Consider the following 20,320-nt stretch of genomic DNA (forward strand, 5'->3'; position numbering starts at 1 on the left):
TCTTCCATGTCTTTGTTGAGCTTCTTTGTGGATGTTCTGTCCTTCATCGAAAGTGGTATGTTGAAGTCTTCTACTACTATTGTGGAGCTGTCTGTCTCTCTTTCCAGTGCTGTTAGAGTTTGTTTTATGTATTTTGGAGCTCTGTCATTGGGTACGTAAATATTTATTATAGTTATGTTCTCCTGGTGTTTTAACCCTTTTATATAGTGTCCTTCCTTATCCTTTGTGGTGGATTTTCCTTTGAAGTCTATTTTGTCAGAGATTAATATTGCTAATCCTGCTCTTTTTTGAGTGTTGTTTGCTTGATATATTTTTTTTCCATCCTTTGAGTTTTAGTTTGTGTCTTTAAGTCTAAGGTGTGTCTCTTGTAGGCAGCATATAGTCGGATCATATTTTATCTAATCTGCCACTCTGTCTCTTTATTGGTACATTTTAGTCCATTTACATTCAGCGTAGTTATTGGTATGAGTTTAGTGCTGTCATTTTTTGGTCTTTTTTTGTGTGTTGTTCACAGCTTCTTTGTTCCACTTAATTTTTTGTGTTGAGTCATTTTTATTTATGTATTTTCTTTTCATCTGTTTTCATTGTTGATTTTCTGTTTGCTGAGTCTTTATGTTTTTCTAGGGTTTTATTTTGATTTGTAGGATTGTTCGTTTCCTTTGTGGTTACCTTAATATTTACCCCTGTTTTTCTAAGTTTATACCAGTCTTCTATTTCTTTATATCACCTTGATTTCCTCTCCATATAAAAAATCTATGTTTACATTTTTTAAGTCCCTCTCTTTTTTTTAATGTTGTCATTTTTTACATACTGACATCTGTTTCTCTATTTTCAGTGTTTTAGCTTTGATTTACTTTTTTTTAATCTCTATATATTTTTATTGTGCTTTAGATGAAAGTTTACAGAACAAATAGCTTCTCATGAAACAATCAGTAAACATATTGTTTTAGGATATTGGTTAACGACCCTGTGACATGTCAGCACTCTCCCTTCTTGACATTAGAGGACACTCTCTTTTGGGTGAAAATATACATAGCCAAAGTTACACCATTTCAAAAGTTTCTACATGTAGAATTCAGTGACATCGATTACATTCTTCCAGTTATGCTGCTGTTCTCGCTATCCTTTTCCAAATTATTCCATCACCATTATCTTCAACTCAATTCCCCCTAGGCTTCCCATCAGACCTTGTGAGTTACTGTTGTCAATTTGATCTCACATAGATAATTCTTTTTTTTTTTTTTTTACCTTACGTGAAGGTTTGCAGAATAGTTTCTCATTAAACAGTTAGTACACGTTGCCCTATGATAATGGTCAACAACCCCACAACATGTGAACACTCTCCCTTCTCTACCTTGGGTTCCCTATCACCAGCTTTCTTGTCCCCTCCTGCCTACTAGTCCTTGTCCCTGGAGTGCTGTGCCTCATTAGTCCCGTTTTGTTTTATGAGAGTATCCAGTCCCCAGTTGAACGGTGAACTTGGAGGTGACGTCACCACTGAGCTAAAAGGGTGTCCGGAGGCCATGTTCTTGGGGTCTTTTTTTTTTTTTTTTTTGAGTTTAAATTTTGTTCCAAATCCTTTTCTAGCTCTGTCCAGGACCCTCTATTGTGATCCTGGTCAGAGCAGTCAGTGGTGGTAGCCGGGCACCATCTAGCTGTACTGTACTCAGTCCAGTGGAGGCCGTGGTAGCTGTGGTCCATTATTCTTCTGGACTGTTCTTTTCCTTGTATCCTGTTCTCTTCATTCTCCCTTGCTCCCGAAGGGGTGAGACCAGTGGAGTATCTTACATGGCTGCTCACAGGCTTTTAAGAACCCAGACGCTATCACCAATGTAGAATGTAGTACATTGTTGGTATAACCTGTGTTATGCCAGTTGAGCTAGATGTTACCCGTGCCCATGGTCCCCACAGCCCTCCGTCCAGCAATTCACCCCTCAGGGAGTTTGGATGTGTTTATGGAGCTTCCGTGACCTTTCCTTGTACAAGTTGTGCTGGCTTCCCCAGTAATGTGTACTGTCTTACCCTTCACCAAGTTTACCGCTTATCTGTTGTCTGTTTAGTTCCCTCCCACCCCTCCCATCCCTTGTAACTAACAAAAATTGTTTTTTTGTGTGTAAACTTTTACATGAGTGTTTACACTAGAGGGTCTCATACAATATTTGTCCTTTTTAGATTGACTTATTTCATTCAGCATAATGTCTTCCAGTTTCATCTATGTTATGAGATGCTTCACAGATTCATCATTGTTCTTTATGGTTGCATAGTATTCCATTGTGTGTATGTACCATAGTTTGTTTATCCATTCATCTGTTGATGGGCATCTAGGTTGATTCCATCTTTTTGGTATTGTGAACAGTGCTGCAATGAATATGGGTGTGCATACTTCTATTTGTGTGACGGCTCTTATTTCTCTAGGATGTATTCATAGGAGTGGGATTGCTGGATCATATGGTATTTCTATTTCTGGCTTTCGAGGGCAGCGGTATTTCATTTTCCAAAATGGTTGTATCATTTTGCATTCTGACCAGCAGTGCATAAGAGTTCCAGCCTCCCTGCAGCCTCTCCAACATTTATCTCCTGTTTTTGATTTGTGCCAGTAATGCCGGGGTGAGGTGGTATTTCATTGTGGTTTTAATTTGCGTTTCTCTAATGGCTAGTGATCGTGAGCATTTCCTGATGTGTCTGTTGGCCACTTGAGTGTCGTCTTTGGTGAAACGTCTGTTCATTTCCTTTGCCCATTTTTTAATACGGGTATTTGTCTTTTTGTTGTAGAGGTGTCGGATTGTCTTACAGATTTTAGAGATTAGACCTTTGTCTGGCTTGTAACATCCAAAATTTTTTTCCCCAGTCTTTAGGTTCTCTTTTTATTCTTGGTGAAGTCTTTTGATGAGCATAAGTGTCTCAGTTTTAGAAGATCCTAGTAATCTAGCTTATTTTGTGGGGTTTGTGTGTTGTTGGTTATGGTTTGTATCCTGTTAATGCTGTGCATTAGGGCCTGTAGCATTGATACTGTTTTTTCTTCTATGAACTTTATAGTTTTTGGCTTTATATTTAGGTCTTTGATCCAAATTGAGTTAGTTTTTGTGTATGGTATGAGGTATGGGTCCTGTTTCATTTTTTTGCAGATGGACACCCAATATTGCCAGGACTATTTGTTAAAAAGACTGTCTTTTCCCCATTTGATGGACTTTGGGCCCTTGTCGAAGGTCAGATGACCGTAGGTGGATGCATTTACATCTGGGTTCTCAATTCTGTTCCATCGGTCAACATATGCATCGTTGTACCAGTAGCAGAGTATTTGACTACCGTAGCTGTATAGTAGGTTCTGAAGTCATGTAGTGCGAGTCCTCCTACTTCATTTTTCTTCTTCAGTAGAGCTTTACTCATCCGGGACTTCTTCCCTTTCCATATAAAGTTAATGATTAGTTTTCCCATCTCTTTAAAGGATGTTGTTGGTATTTGGATAGGAATTGCATTCTATTTGTAAAGTACTTTGGGTAGAATTGTCATTTTCACCATGTTGAGTCTACCTATCCATGAGCATGGTATGTTTTTCCACTTACGTAGATCCCTTTGGATTTCTTGTAGTACTGTTTTGTAGTTTTCTTTGTATAGGTCTTTTACATCTCTGGTTAGATTTATTCCTAGGTATTTTATTTTTTTACGGGCTATTCTAAATGGTATTGCTTTCCTGATTTCATGTTCATCGTTCTCTTTATTGTTATATAGGAATCCAACTGATTTTTGTGTTTATCTTGTATCCTGCTACTCTGCTGAATCTTTCTGTTAGTTCCAGTAGTTTTTTCGTAGAGTCTTTAGGGTTTTTTATGTATAGTATCATATCATCCACAAACAGGGACAGTTTAACTTCTTTGTTACCAGTTTGGATGCCCTTTATTTCTTTTTCTTCCCTTGTTGCTCTGGCTAGGACTTCGAACACAATGTTAAATAGGAGTGATGATGAAGGGCATCCTTGTTTTATTGTCGTTCTCAAGGGGAATGTTTTCAGCCTCTCTCAGTTAACAGTGATGTTGGCTTTTGGTTTTCTATAGATGTCCTTTATTATGTTGAGAAATTTCCCTTCTATACCTATTTTATTGAGAGTTTTTATCAGGAATGGGTGTTGGATTTTGTCGAATGCCTTTTCTGCATCATTTGAGATGATCATGTGATTCTTTTCTTTTATTTATGTGGTGGATTACATTGATTGATTTTCTAATGTTGAACCATCCTGGCATACCTCATATGAATCCTTTGTGGTTGTGGTGTATTATTTTTTTGATATAATGTTGAATTCTTTTGGCTAGAATTTTGTTGAGAATTTTTGCATCTTATATTCATGATAGATATTGGTCTGTAATTTTTTTTGTGGTGTATTTGCCTGGTTTTGGTATCAAGGTTATGCTGACTTCATAAAATGAATTCGAAAGTATCCCTTCCTCTTCTGTGTTGTGAAATATTTTTAGTAGTATTGACATAAGCTCTTCTCTGAATGTTTGATATTATTCTTCAGTTAAGCCATCTGGGCCAGGGCTTTTTTGGTTGGGAGTTATTTTTTTCTTTTTTTTTAGCTTTTCAGTCTCTTTTGTTGTTATGGGTCTGTTCAGATTTTCAATATCACTTCGTGGTAGTTTTGGTAGGTAGTGTGTTTCTAGAAATTTATCCATTTCCTCTAGGTTTTCAAACTTGTTGGAGTATAGTTTTTCATAATACTCTTGTAATACTTTTTATTTCAGTTGATTCTGTTGTAATTTCCCCTGTTTCATTTCTTGATCGGGTTATTTGTGTCCTCTCCTGTTTTTTTTTTTTTGTTGGTTTGGCCAGTGGTTTGTTGATTTGTTGATCCTTTCAAAGAAGCAACTTTTGGTTTTGTTGATACTATTGTTTTTCTATTCTCTATTTATTTCAGCTCTGATCTTTATTATTTCCGTTTTTCTAGTGTCTTTGCGCTTTTTTTTTTGCTGTTGTCTGTTTGTTGAAGTTCTGTAGTTAATGTTTTGATTTTGTCCCTTCTTTTTTGATGTGTGCATATATTGCTATAGATTGTCCTCTGAGGACTGCCTTTGCTGTGTCCCAAAGGTTTTGGTATGATGTGTTTTCATCCTCGCTTGATTCTAGGAATTTTTTGATTCCATCTCTGATTTCTTCTACTAGCCAGTGATTTGTAAGCAGGATTATTCAGTTTCCATGTACTTGATTTTTTTCCCTTGGTCTTCCTGTTGTTAATTGCTACTTTGATGGCATTGTGGTCAGAGAAGATGCTTTGAATTATCTCAACGTTTTGGATCTTGTTGAGGATTGCTCTCTGGCCTAAGATGTGGTCTGTTCTGGAGAATATTCCATGTCCATTGGAAAAGAATGCATACTTTGTAGCTGTTGGGTGTAGTGTTCTATATACGTCTGTGAGGTCAAGTTGGCTGATTGTGCCCTTTAGGTCTTCTGTATCTTTGTTGAGTTTATTTCTAAATGTTTTGCCCTTTACCGAGAGTGGTGTGTTGAAGTGTCCTACAATTATTGTGGAACTGTCAATTTCTCTTTTTAGTGTTGTTAGAGTTTGTTTTATGTATTTTGAATCCCTGTCATTGGCTGCGTATGTGTTTATTATGGTTATGTCTTCATGATGTATTGTCTCCTTAATCATTAAATAGTGTCCTTCTTTGTCTTTTAGGGCGAATTTTGTTTTAACGTCTATTTTATCTAAGATTAGTATTGCTACTCCTGCTCTTTTTTGGTAGTTGTTTGCTTGATATGTTTTTTACCATCCTTTGATTTTTAATAAATTTACGTCTTTGTTTCTGAGGTGTGTCTCTTGTAGACAGCATATGGCTGGATCCTGTTTTTTTATCCATTCTGTCACTCTCCATCTCTTTATGGGTGCATTTAGGCCATTTACATTCAGTGTAATTATTGATAGGTGTGAGTTTATTGCTGTTATTTTTTAGTGGTTTTTTTTTTGTGGTGCTGACATTTTTTTTGTTCCTCTTACTGTCCTATGCTAAGTTCCTTTTGTTTTTGGATTTTTTTTCATTTCTTTTGTTTTTATAGGTTTTGTTTTTACTGAGACTTTGTTTTTCTTCTTCATTTTGATGAATATATTTGTTAACTTTCTTTGTGGTTACCTTGAAATTTACCCTTATCTTTCTAGGTTTGAACCAGTCTATTATTACTTGGTATCACCTTGCCTTCCTGTCCATTAGAAGGTTCAATACCTACAGTGTTTATTCCCTCTTTTATTGTTCTCATGGTGTTGTCATTTACAGATTAACATCTCTGGTTCTTGTTGTAATTCTTTTGGTTTTGGGTAGTCCTTAAGAGTTCATTTCCTAGGTTGGTATCTTGGCTAGTACAATCCTGGGTCCTGTATTCAGCCTGTGGTCTGATGTTGTTTGTTTTAAGATCAAAGGACTCCCTTCAGTAAGTCTTGTAAGTTTTGGTTGGTTTTTACATAGCCCCTTAATTTCGGTTTATCTGGAAATGACCTAATTTCACCATCATATTTGAATGAGACTTTTGCAGGATATATTATTCTTGGCTGGCAATTTTCTTCTTTTAAGGTTTTATATATGTCACCCCAGTCTATTCTTTCTTGAATGATTTCTGCCAAATAATCTGAGATTAGTCTTATTGTTTCTTGTCTGTGTGTGACTTTTTGTTTTTCTGCACCTCTTCTCAGGATTCTTTGTCTTTGGTTTTTGGCAAATGTGATTTAGATATGCCTTGGTAATTTTCTTTTGGGGTCTATTGTATATGGGGTTCGTTGAGCCTCTTGGATGGTCAGCTTTTCATCTTTCATTACATTGGGGAAGTTTTCTGTCAGCATTTCTTCAATGATCCTCTCTGTGTTTTCTGTTTTCTCCCCCTGTTCTGGAACTCCAATCACTTGCAGATTTTTGCTTTTGATTGTATCCCACATAATTCTGAGGATTTCTTCATTTTTCTTCATTCTTTTTTCTCATTTTTCCTCAGAGTTGTATCCAAGTTTTTGTCTTCAGTTTCACTGATCCTGCCTTCCATCATTTCAAACCTGCTCCTCAGCCCTTCTATGACCCTGTCCATTTCTGAAATCTTGTTGCTTATTTTTTGAATTTCTGATTGTTGTTTTTGTATAATTTGTAGTTGTGAATTTATCTTAGCATTTTGTTCCTGTATCATTTTCTTGAATTCTTCCATTTTTTTGGTCTGTATTTCCATGAATTTGTCTATTTTTTACTCTTTTTTGTCAGGTTTTTGCTTTGACTCGTCGATAATTCTGAATATTAGAGGTTTGAATTCGCTGTCAGTTCTAGTGCCTTTTCTTCTACTGGAATGTCATCTGGTGCTTTATTTCGGATGCTTATTGGAACCATCATGTCCCGTTTTGTATATGTTTTGATATTGCCCACTGTCTTTGGGCATTCAGTAGTTCTGGTCTTCATTTATTGTTTGTAGATTTGTTTGTTTTGTCCTGTGTCTTTGTTTTATTTGGTTATGTGGTGGCAGGCGGGATGTGTGTTTTTTGTTGTTTGCTCGTCTTTGGGCACGATACTTTTCACCTCCTTCTCCAGTCGGCAGGGTTAGTCCCTCAGGTATGGTACAGCAGGGCACGTCCATTTGAAGGGGAGTTGCTGGGATGGGTTATTTGTGGCACGTACTAGGGCTGACAGTGCAGTCTGGGAATCAGTGCATGGCAGGTTCCAGTAGGCTGTGCCTGTGCTGCTTGGGAGTGATGTTCAGTGCACGGTGCAGGAAGGTATGAAGGAGGGGGGAGATTGTGATGTGTGGAGCTAAGATGGGTATGGGAAAGATGAACGAGAGGAGAGTGGAACAGGAGCCAAAAACATACACACAAACAGAAAAGAGTGTTAAGGGAGTTTTCTATTCGAATGGAGAGATGAGGGACTGGTAAATGGGGAAAAACAAAAATGAAGAAAAGAAAGAAAAAGGGTAAAAGAAAAAGTGAGTAAATCGAGAAACTGGAAAGAAAGAAAGAGAAAAAGGGAATAAGAGAGAGAAGAAAACAAAAAAAAGAAAATTGAAATGCTGTCAGTAATGTCCCTGTGTGTCTGCACAGAGTAAGGGAGTAGCTTACAAGCCGCATGGTACTGCCCGGCTAGAAGGGGCTTCCAAGCCGAGAAAAGAAAAGGAAAAGAAAAAACAAGTCAAAATGGAAGAAATCAGCACAAGCAAACAAAAATCCCTGAGGGTTCCGCCGGGATGGCGGCACGGGCCGGCAAGCAGTTTCATAGTCGAGCCGTGTTTCACAGCCTTTCCGTAAGGAGTAAAGATAGCACACGGAGCCAGGCATTTGAGAGAAAGGAGGGGGAGGTGGTCAGAGGTAAGGAAGAAATCAAAAGAAATGGAAAAAAGCAACACCAGCAGCCAACAAGTGGCACTCAGGGAGCCAGCCAGTGCAGGTGGGTGGAATCCAAGCAACACCAGGGTGACACTTGTGCTTCCCAGCTAAGAGACTGTGGCTGTGAGATGCAGAGGAGGCTGAGTGGGGGTAAAGAAGGTTGGGGTTGGGAAAGTGTATATCGCTGGTTACCGGTTGTTCTGTCTACTGCTGGAAGTTCCATGAAGCTGCTTTCTTGAAACCCCTGTTCAATAGGAGTCCAAGATGGCGGATCCATGCTGCGGTAGCCGATAGGGGACCTCTGCATGTATCTCTCCTCGCTCTCTGTTCTTGGTCAGTTTCTTATGCCACTTGGTGCTTGGCTGAGTTCCTTATCTCTTCATTAGATGCTTAGGTTTCAAGATTGATGTGTGACTCTGTTTGACTTAGTTTTTCGGATCATTGCTGTGGAGTGACTGCCTGGTACTTCTGACTATAGCCCATGTTGCCTGGGAGAGCTGATTTACTTTTGTGACTTCCCTATCTGGGCTGATATCTGGTTGCTCTGTCTTGTGTTCTATTTTTGGGTTGTTACCTGATGTTACTGATTTTCTAACCGGAAGACTCCCTGTAGAATTTCTTGTAATTTTGATTAGGGTTTTGCAAATTCCCTAAACTTCTGTTTATCTGGAAATGCCTTAATTTCACCATCATATTTGAGAGACAGTTTTGCTGGATATATAATTCTTGGCTGGCAGTTTTTTTCCTTCAAGGCTTTATATATGTCATCCCAGTGCCTTCTTGCCTGCATGGTTTTGCTGGGTAGTTGGAGCTTATTGTTATTGACTCTCCTTTGTAGATGACTTTTTGTTTATCCCTACTTGCTCTTAAAATTCTCTCTTTATCTTTGATTTTGGCAAGTTTGATTAGAATATGTCTTGGTGACTTTATTTTGGGATCTACCTCATGTGGGACTCGATGAACATCTTGGATAGATAATCTTGTCATCTTTCATGATATGAGGGAAGTTTTCTGCCAAGAGATCTTCAACAATTCGTTCTGTATTTTCTATTATCCCCCCCTGTTCTGGTACTTCAGTCACTTGTAGGTTATTCCTCTTGATAGAGTCCTACGTAATTCTTAGGGTTTCTTCATTGTTTTAAAATCCTTTTATCTCATTTTTCCTCAAATAAGTTGGTGTCAAGTGCTTTACCTTCAATCTCACTAATTCTGACTTCCGTTGTCTCAATTCTGCTCCTGTGACTTTCTATTGAGTTGTCTGATTCTGAAATTTTATTGTTAATCTTTTGGATTTTTGATGGTTGTCTCCCTGTGGATTCTTGCAGCCTGTTAAAGTTGTCATTAGGCTCTTCTCTAATCTTTTTAATTTCATGTATTGCGTGTTCTGCATTTTGCTTAATTTTCTTCCTAATTTGTTGAGTTCTGTATACTAATCGGTTGTATTCTGCCTGTGGTAATTCCAAGAAATTTTTCTCCTCTGGAAAATTTCTAGATGCTTTATTTTGGGAGCTTGCTGAAGCCATCATGGATTGCCTCGTCATGTGATTTGATATTGACTGGTTTTTTTGAGCCATCAATAAGTTATTATGTTTATTTTAGGTTTGCTTACTGTGTTCTAGCTTCTTATTTTGATATTCCCAAGTAGGCTGTTCGTATGTGCTAGTTTGATTATTGGCACCTTTGAAGCTCTAATGTCCTGTCACCACGTGGTTAGATCTGTTACTAGGTATGTGAGCTCAGGAGTCTGCCCACTCCTCCTGTATGGATCCAGCTCAGATGCCCAGGTAGATAGCCACCAAGTGTGTGGTGTAGGCTCTCACTTACAGTCCTAGACAGGCATGGGTGATTGTTGTAGGCACAGGCATCTGGCTGAAGCAGGGGGACACACTCTGAACAAGGCAGGGGACTGACGGCCGCCGCCAGGTGTCCAGGACGAAGGCGTGTCCCTGTTCCCTGGAGCGCATAGGTGGGTGGGTTTTGCAGCTAGAGTATGAGCACCTAATGCTGTTGGCTGTAAGGATTGAGGGGCACCTCATGGGCCCCTCTCGCAGGTGGCTATGCGGCGTGGGTGCAACCACCCGTCCTCAGACCCCTGATGTGGGTAGGTGAAGACCCTGCTTAATGGGCAAAGCAGTGTCAAATGTCAAGAACCTGCCACTTCACAGCTGAAACAGTTAAAGTTAGACTTCCGGTATATACCCTGTTGTCCGTGGCAGTGAGGGCCTTTGCTGTTGAAATGGGCCCACAGAAGTCTATGGAGGGGGAAAGGCCCTCAAAGTCTGTGGATCCCTTATGCCTGTGCCTAGGCAAAGGAGCTGTGCCTACCCTGAGTTCCTGGCTTAGAGGAGCCAGCAGTTTATTTTTTCCTGTTTGTTAATTTGTTCACTCTCCAGCGCAGGTAAAATGGCTCTGGGTGTGTGACGGATCCTACTTCTGTCCCAGGGGACTCGGCAGTTGCTGAAGCCAGTCTAGGACCCAGTGCAGAGCAGGGAGTGGGGAGGTAAATGGGAGAGAAGTTTTTCCCTAAGGGGGGTGTTTTTGATCCGTGCGGTAAGCCGTATGCAAGTACTTATCTTTCTCTGATCCAGGGCTGCTTCTCACTGGTTCTGGGTGGCCGTGTAGATTCTTTGGTGCTGGATCTCTCCCAGTGCAGAAAATGTGCCTCCCGAGGACCGCTGCTTGCCTGCCTCACCGCTCACCCCCGAGCTGATCAGGCCTGAAGGGCTCAGGCTCTCGCCAGGTCAGGACTGGCAGCTCCTCACTGCTTCCGAAACGTCCCTCCCTCCCCCTGCCACTCAGTTTGGTTTCTCAACCCTGCCTTTCATGTTCAGGGCTCCCAGTTGCTTTACATAATCGATTCACTTGTTTTTTTGGGTCTTTGTTATAAGAGTGTCCACCGGAAGCGTCTGACGAGTCTGCCATCTTGGCCCTGCCCTGTGGATTTTGTTTTAAAGTCTGTTTTATCTGAGGTTAGTATTGCCACTCCTACTCTTTTTGGTAGTTGTTTGCTAGATATATTTTTTCCATCCTTTGATTTTTAATAAATTTACTTACGTCTTTGTTTCTTAGGTGTGTTTCTTGTAGACAGCATATTGATGGATCTTGTTTTTTTATCCATTCTGTCACTCTCTGTCTCTTTATGGGTGCATTGAGGTCATTTACATTCAGTGTAATTACTGATAAGTGTGAGTTTATTGCTGTCATTTTGTAGTGCTTTTTTTTTGTGGTGCTGACCTTTTCTTTGTTTCTCTTACTCACCTGTTCTGAATTCCTTTTGTTTGTGGGTTTTTTTCATTTCTTTTGTTTTTGTAGGTTTTGTTTTTACTGAAACTTTACATTTTTCCTCTTTATTTTGATGAGTAGGTTTGTTAACTTTCTTTGTGTTTACCTTGAAATTTATCTTCATCTTCGTAGGTTTGAAACAGTCTATTATTACTTGGTATCTCCCTACCTTCCTCTCCGTTAGAAGGTTGTATACCTGTACCGTTTATTCCCTCTTCTATTGTTGTGATGTTGTCATTTACAGATTAACTTCTCTGATTCCCTTTTGTATTTCTTTTGGTTTTGGATAGTCCTTGAGAGTTCATTTCCTAGATTGGTGTCTGGCTGGTTCGATCCTGCGTCCTAGATTTAGCCTTGTGAGCGGATATTTTTGTTCTCAGATTGAAGGACTCACTTTAATAATTCTTGTAAGTTTGGTTTTGTTTTTACATATTCCCTTATTTTCTGTTCATCTGGAAATATCCTAATTTCACCAGTATATGATTTTTTTAAAGGGCCACAGTACTCACTGGTGATATTCTTTGTGAAACAGTCTGTTATTTAGCTAAAAGGTGACCTCAGGGCCCAGTTTCCGTTTAAGGTTTAAAGAGTATCTCATGGTGATAGTCTCAGGGAATCCTCCAGTCTCAACCAGTCCAGTAAGTCTGGTTTTTTTTTTTTTTAAGAATTTGAGGCTCTATTCACATTTCTCTCCCATTCTATCAGGATCCATCTATTGTTGCCCTGGTTAGATTGATTGGTAGTGGTAGCTAGGCACCATCTAGTTCTTCTAGTCTCAGGGTAGATAGGCCATTTTTAGACTGTTGGTCTTGTAGGCTAGTTTCTTCTTTGAATCTTTGGTTTTCTTTCCTCTTTTTGCTTTGGGCGGGTAGAGACCAATATTTGTATCTTAGATGTCCGCTTGCAAGTTTTTAAGACCTCAGGCACTACTCACCAAACTAGGATATAGAACATAAACTATAGACATGAACTATGTTATGCCAATTGACTGAGATGTCCTAATCCTTCAAACCCAGAAAACCAATCCCATGAGGTATTTGGTTATGTCTAAGAAGTATCCATAACTCTGCCCCCTGTGTACTTTATTATATATATGAGTATTTGTACATACAGTCACATACCCGTGTATACTGCGTGGTTTAAAGTCAGGAAAAGTGTGCATCAGGGTTGTATCTTTTCACCATACTTATTCAGTCTGTATGCTGAGCAGATAATCCAAGAAGCTAGACTATGTAAAGAAGAATGTGGCATCAGGATTGTAGGAAGACTCTTTAACAATCTGTATTACACAGATGACACAACCTTGCTTGCTGAAAGTAAAGAGGACTTGAAGCACTTACTAATGAAGATCAAAGACCACAGCCTTCAGTGTGGATTAAACCTCAACATAAAGAAAACAAAAATTCTCACAACTGGATCAAAAAGCAACATCATGATAAACAGAGAAAAGATTGAAGTTGTGGAGGATTTCATTTTACTTGGATCCACAATCAATACTCGTGGAAGCAGCAGTCAAGAAATCAAAAGATGCATTGCATTGGGCAAATCTGCTGCAAGAGATCTCTTTAAAGTGTTGAAAAGCAAAGATGTCACCTGGAAGACTAAGGTGTGCCTGACCGAAGCCATGATGTTTTCAGTCACCTCATATGCATGTGAGAAAAGCTGGACAATGAATAAGGAAGACCGAAGAGGAATTCACGCCTTTGAATTGTGGTGTTAGCAAAGAGTATTGAATATACCTTGGACTGCTAGAAGAACGAACAAATCTGTCTTGGAAGAAGTACAACCAGAATGCTCCTTAGAAGCAAGGATGGCAAGACTACATCTCACATACTTTGGACATGTTATCAGGAGGGATCAGTCTCTGGAGAAGGACATTATGTTTGGTAGAGTAGAGGGTCAGCGAAGAAGAGGAAGACCCTTGGCGAGATGTATTGACACAGTGGCTGCAACAGTGGGCTCAAGCATTACAACAATTGTGAGGATGGCACAGGACTGGGCAGTGTTCCTTCTGTTGTACATAGGGTCACTATGAATTGGAACCGACTTGACGGCACTTAACAACAACATACACACACGTATATACATACCTATACACGTGTATGCCTACATACATGTGTACTTACATACCTACACATATATTTTTGGGTTGTTCTTGCTGTTGTTTCAAAAGTTATGTATGCCATTGCAGTTAACAAAAGATCATTTTTTCTTGTGTACATCTTAGTGACACTTACCTTCATCAAGCTGTGCACACTTCACCCTCATTTGGTGTTACCTTTCCCATCACCAAAAATAACAAGTGTTTACTATCTAGAGAGTGAATCCCCCCGCCCTGTAACTACTAATGAACATTAGTTTCTGTATATTTACCTGTTCATGTCATTTCATAAAAGTGAGAACATACAATATTTGTTTTTTTGTGATTGACTTATTTTGCTCAACATAATGTCCTCCAGGCTCATCCATGTTCCAAGATGTTTTGGGAACTCATTTTTCTTTATCGCTGAGTAGTAGTTCATTGTATGTATGTACCACATTTTACTTATCCCTTCATCCTTTGACAGGCATTTAGGTTGGTTCCATCTTTTTGCTATTGTGAATAGTGCTGCAGTGAACATAAGTGTGCATGTATCTGTTTGTGTCACTTCTATTAGATCCTTAGGGTATATACCTAAGTAAGAGTAGAATTACTGAGTGACATGGCAGCTCTACCCCTATTTTTTTGAGGAACCACTACAATGTTTTCCACTGTGGCTATACCCTTTAGCATTCCCTCCAGCAATGGATGAGGGTTCTGATTTCTCCATATCCCCTCCAACTCTTGTTATTTTCCATTTTATTTTATTTTTTAATCTTAGCTATCCTAGTGGGGATGAACTGTATCTTTTTTGAACCATGTCAAAAATCTTAGTTTTTAATGATGTAAACAAATTGCTGATTTCCTTTATCTCACAATACTACACACAACAATCTCAGGATAAAAATAATTCCATTACTACCACCAGCAATAAAGAGACAAGACAGTTTCAGGTTTGTTTGTTTTTTTCCCTTTCAGTTATTACCATCCTAAGGATAAATCCCATTAAGAATATACAATCAAATTACTATGCTTTGAAGTCACTTTTAGAATCGTTCCTCCCTGGTTAAACCATTAATTGATTGCACAGTTAGGCTCATTTGATTAATTTTACATTTAATTTTGGGAAATTCTGTTTTAAATTTAACTTTGTTTCCTAATTGTGTAAATTATTTATATAGTTACAAAAAAAAATCTGCAAAACAAGATGTGTTTAAAGCAGTCTAGCTTTTATTTGTATTCCCTCCAACCTATTTAACCTCTCTTTCCTATAGGTAATTGTCATGGATTGAATTATGTCCCCCCAAAAATGTGTGTATCAATTTGGCTTGGCTGTGATTCCCAGTACTGTGTGGTTGTCCTCCATTTTGTGATTGTAATTTTAAAGAGGATTAGGGTGGGATTGTTTAACACTCTTACTGAGGTCATATCCCTGATCCAGTGTAAATGGAGTTTCCCTGGGGTGTGGCCTTTACCACCTTTTATCTTACAAGAGGTAAAAGAGAAGCAAGCAGAGAGTTGTAGACATCATACTACCAAGAAAGCAGCCCCGGGAGCAGAGCGTGTTCTTTGGACCCGAGGTTCATGCACTCAGATGCTCCCAGACCAAGGGAAGACTGATGACAAGCACCTTCCTCCAGAGATGACAGACAGAGAAAGCCTTCTCCTGGAGCTGAGGCCCTGAATTTGGACTTGTAGCATACTAGACTGTCAGAGAATAAATTTCTGTTTGTTAAACCATCCAGTTGTGGTATTTCTGTTATAGCAGCACTAGATGACTAAGACAGTAATTATTATTTTTTTAATGTTATGGTTTATCTTTCCTTTTAAAATAATATATGCACGTATTTTCATATCTCCTCCTTTCTTAGTTAAAAAAGTGGCGTATGATGCACTTTTTTTTTTTCACCTTAGCCATATTCTATAATCTTTATGGAAGCTGGTCTCCAGGTTTTTCTCCCATGGAGCCGCTGGGTGGGGATTCAAACCACCAATCTTTCAGTTAGCAGCTGAGTGCTTAATTGTTGTGCCACCAGGGCTCCATGGTGCAGTTCTACTGTGTCACATGGGATTGCTCTGAGTCGGAATTGACTTGATGACACCCAGCAACAATAGCAGCAGAAGTATTCCGGAGATAATGGCATAGTGATAATAAAGATTTTCCTCAAGTATTCCTTATTATAACAGTATAATACTCCATGATTATTCAGCTAGTCACCTACTGATAGTTGTATTGGTGTTTCAATCTCCTGCTGTTAAAAATAGTACTACAATGAATAACTTTGTGTCTATATGTTTTTGTATTTTTGCTAGTGATTCTTTGAGATGGATTTCTAAAAGTGAGATTGCTGGACCAGAAGGTAAACCCATATGTAATTTTGCTGCATATCACCAGCAATGTAACAGAGTGTCTTTCGCATTAACTTTGGTGGGTACCTTGTCAGATTTTTGGATATTTGCCAGTTGGATAGTTGAGAAATGATATCTCATATTAGTTTGCATTTGCATTTCTTTTCTGTTATGAGCCAGGTTGAACATCTTTTCAAATAGTTAAGAGTTGCTGCATTGCTTTTTCTGTAAACTATCTGTTAGATCTCTTATTTTTTCCTATGGATTCTTGGCCTTTTTCTTCATTTTTTAGATTATATATTAGTGATAGTTACCCTTTTGTGATATTAGTTGTGGAGTTCCCTTCTCTCCCAATTTATCACTTGTAACTTTGCTTCTCTTTGAGGAGTTCTTACCACCTGACTCTGAGATATGTACAGGAGTTTGGAAAAAAAGGAGTGGGCAAGGGATTGAGTCATAATATTTACAGTAGTTTATGTGGAGATGAGAGGCTTGGTCATAATGGATAACAGGAAGGTGGGCTTTCTGCTGGTGATTAAGGTAAACAGGAATATATAAGGTGGAATGGGCTTAGTCTGTATCATCATCAGTAGATTAGGGGCTTGGGCCTGACAGTAAAGTCCTAAAGGTGTCATGCAATGAGTTGGTGATTGAGGGGGGTCAGTGAAAAAGAGGAAGACTGTCAATGAGATGGAGTGACACAGTGGCTGCAGCAGTAGGCTCAAGCATAACAATTATTGGGAGGATGGCACAGGTCCGGGCAGTGTTTCATTCTGTTGTACATAGGGTCTCTATGAATCAACTCTGTGGGTCCTAACAACAACAGGCAGCTAAAGCCAGCTGTTACAGTGTGCCTCTGATACTGTAATGACAGTTACCTAGTAGCCCTTTTAGTGGCCCTCACTGGATGAGCTAGTCAGGAGGGAGTGGTTTCACTGGGCAGATAAGGGATTTCTATCATGGCTTAATCCAGTGTCCTAAGACTGTTTTCATCTACTATTGTCAGATAAATCTGGTAAATTTTTTGACTGAATTGAGTTTTTCTATTAAAAAAAATTATAACTACCCTTCTATAAAATATATGCTTAATGAATGTTAACCTAAATGACTATAGATTGTTTTTGTTCTTATTTCAGGCTACAGACAAGAGAAAAGCTTTAGAAGAGACCAAAGCCTACACAACCCAATCCCTAGCTAGTGTTGCTTATCAAATAAATGCATTGGCCAACAATGTACTCCAGTTGCTGGACATCCAAGCCTCTCAACTTCGGAGAATGGAGTCTTCCATCAATCATATCTCACAGGTAACACCTTGTAAAAAACCTTTAAATTCACATTTAATCAATCGACAGCACATATCAAAGAAGTAGATAACCTGAAAAGATAGATTCCTTAATCATCTTCCTACCGACTGACTGACTGTAGTCATTATCACTTTCAGCTTCAGTTTTGAGTTCAGTAAACCTACTCTTTTTTAAGAACACTTGATGTAACATAAATTGCACGTAATTGAAATACACAATTTTATAAGTTTTGACACGTGTATATGTCCATTTTCCTGGTGATTAATGATATTGAGTACCTTTTCTGTCGTTTTCAGTGTTCAAATCTTGTACTCCTTTTGTCAGATTTATTTTAAAGCATATAAAGTTTTTGATGCTATTTTAAATGTTAACTGTTTTTATAATTTCAGTTCTGATTGTTTGTTGCTTGCATATATAGAAAGACAATTGATCTTTGTGTACTCATTTTGTATCCTTGTTAAAGTCACTAGTTGTAGTAGCTGTTTTGTAGATTCTGTTGGATTTTCTATGTAGAGGATCATGTCATGCCATCTGTGAATGAAGACAGTTTTACTTCTTTCTTTTTTCTCTCTCCTCTTTTCATTTTTCCTTGCCTTATTGCACTGGTTAGAAGATGCAGGACAATGCTGAATAGGAGTGGTGAGATTGGACATTATTGTCTTGTTCCCATCCTAGTGAAAAGTGTTTAGTCTTTCACTTTTAAGTATGATATAGTCTGTAGGTTTTTCATAAATGTAATTTGTGAGATTGAGGAAACTGCCTTCTAGTCCTAGCTTACTGAGAGTTCTTATTAGGAATAGATGCTGGATTTTGTCAAATGCTTTCAATGCATCTATTGAAATTATACCTTTGTTTTTTTTAGTTTGCTAATATGGTAAATTATATCAATGTTTGTGGAATATTAAACCAACCTCGCTTTCCTGAGATAAACCCCACTTGACTATGATGTATTATCATTTGCTAAAATTTTGTTATTAATTTTTGCCTTTATATTTATGAGGGCTGTTGACCTTTAGTTTTCTTTTCTTGTAACGTCTTTTTCTGCTTTTGGGGTCATAATAATGCTTATTTGATAGGATGAATTATGCAACATTCCTTCCTCTTCAGTTTTATGGAAGAGTTTGTGTAGACTTGATATTAATTCTCTTTTAAATGTTTCATAGAATTCACCAGTGAAGCCATCTGGTACTGGACTTTTCTCTGTGGGAAGTTTCTTGATTACTAATTCAGTCTCTTTTGTTGTTATTGGTCTGCCCCATGACTTGTGAGTTTTTGCCCCCATTCTGCACGTGGGGAACAGGAACTATTCCTGGCCCTGTGTGAGTTCTGAGGATTGTTCCCTCCTTTTCATTTGAGAGGTTTTTCTCTAGCCTCAGGTATTTTCATAGTTCACTCTTTGTGCAGCTTTCTCTTTGCTGGTACTCTCCTGTAACTCTTGCCGCCTTGGCCTCTCTGAGCTCTCAGCTTCATCTCCTCAATATAGTCAGTCGGCTAGGCTATACCTGGGCAATTGTAGTGCTCATTTTGTTTGCTTCCCTTCTCTTAGGGATCACTTTCCTTCATTGCATGATGCTCATGTCTTGAAAAGCCATTTCTTCATGTATTTTGTCCAGCTTTTTACTTGTTTTAGGCAGGAGGTTAAATGTTGTCCCTGTTAATACATCTTATCTGGAATGCAAGTCAGTAAACCTACTCTTTGTTTAAAAATAACTTTATTGAGTTTATATTATTCACATAATACATACTTCATCATTTAAAATGTACAATTCAGTGGTTTATATTATATTCACAAGGTTGTGCAATTATCACCAGAATTTATTTTAGAACATTTCATCAACCCAAAAGGAAACCCTATACTCAGTAGCAGTAAGTCTCCATTTCCCCAAATTCCCATTCCTAGGTGACTACCAGTCTGCTTTCTGTGTCTATGGATTCATCTATTCTGGACCTTTCATATAAATGGAATCATACTATATGTGATTCTTTATGACTGGCTTCCATTCTTAGCATGAAGTTTTTAAAGTTCATCCACGTTGTGGCGTGTATCAGTGCTTCATTCCTTATTATGACTGAATAATATTCCATTGTATGGGTATACCATATTTATTTATCTTTTCATCATTTGATGGTATATGAGTTGGTTTCACTTTTTGACTGTTATAAATAATGCTGCTTTGAACATTTGTGTACAGGTTTTTTGTGTTGTTAGGTGCAGTTGAGTCAATTCTGACTCATAGCAACCCCATGTAACAGAGTACAAATTCCCCATAGGGTTCCTAGGCTGTAATCTTTACGGGAGCAGATCACCAGGTCATTTCTGGGTCATCTGGTAACACTGTTTAACCATTTCAGCAAGTGCTGGACTGTTTTCCAAAGCAGCTGCATCATTTTACATTTCTACCTGCAGTGTATAAGGGCTCCAGTTTCTCCACATTCTTGCCAACAATTATTATTATCTGTCTTTTTTATAATAGCCATCCTAGTGGATGTGAGGTGATAACTCACTGGGGTTTTGATTTGCATTACCCGGGTGTCTAAGGATGTTGAACATCTTTGTATGTGCTTATTGCACTTAAAAATGTCTATTTAGATTCTTTGCCCATTTTAAAACTGTATTATTTTTCTTTTTATTATTGAGTTGATTCTTTATATATTCTAGACACAGATTCCTTCTCAAATATATCATTTGCCCAAATTTTTTCCCATTCTGTGAGTTACCTTACACTTTCTTGAGGTGTCCTTTGAAGCACAGAAGTTTTTAATTTTGATGATATCTAATTTATCTGTTTTTTCTTTTGTTGTTTGTACTTTGATGTCATATGTAAGAAACTTTTGCCTAATCCAAGGTAGTAAACCAACTTTTAAACGTTCTTGTGAGGATAAAATATTGATGACTTCAAGGTAGTTGGTGCTATTATAACTCTACCATTTTATGTTTTGTCAGTATAGTGTATAATTTCTACTAATTTTTGC

At 38.3% G+C, this 20,320-nt stretch overlaps 1 protein-coding gene across 11 annotated transcripts in view; it reads left to right on the forward strand.

Moving 5' to 3' along the window:
• The window catches only part of ABI1 (abl interactor 1), a 146,929-nt gene that overhangs the window by 51,441 nt on the left and 75,168 nt on the right, over window positions 1–20,320 (forward strand). For all 11 annotated transcript variants that reach the window (XM_004380517.2, XM_004380514.2, XM_012556708.2 and 8 more), the window contains exon 2: window positions 17,180–17,347. In XM_004380517.2, the coding sequence (XP_004380574.1) occupies window positions 17,180–17,347 (168 nt within the window). The remainder of the gene's footprint in view (window positions 1–17,179; window positions 17,348–20,320) is intronic.

Source organism: Trichechus manatus, unplaced genomic scaffold (assembly GCF_000243295.1).
Source record: "Trichechus manatus latirostris isolate Lorelei unplaced genomic scaffold, TriManLat1.0 scaffold00075, whole genome shotgun sequence".
NCBI lineage: Eukaryota > Metazoa > Chordata > Mammalia > Sirenia > Trichechidae > Trichechus > Trichechus manatus.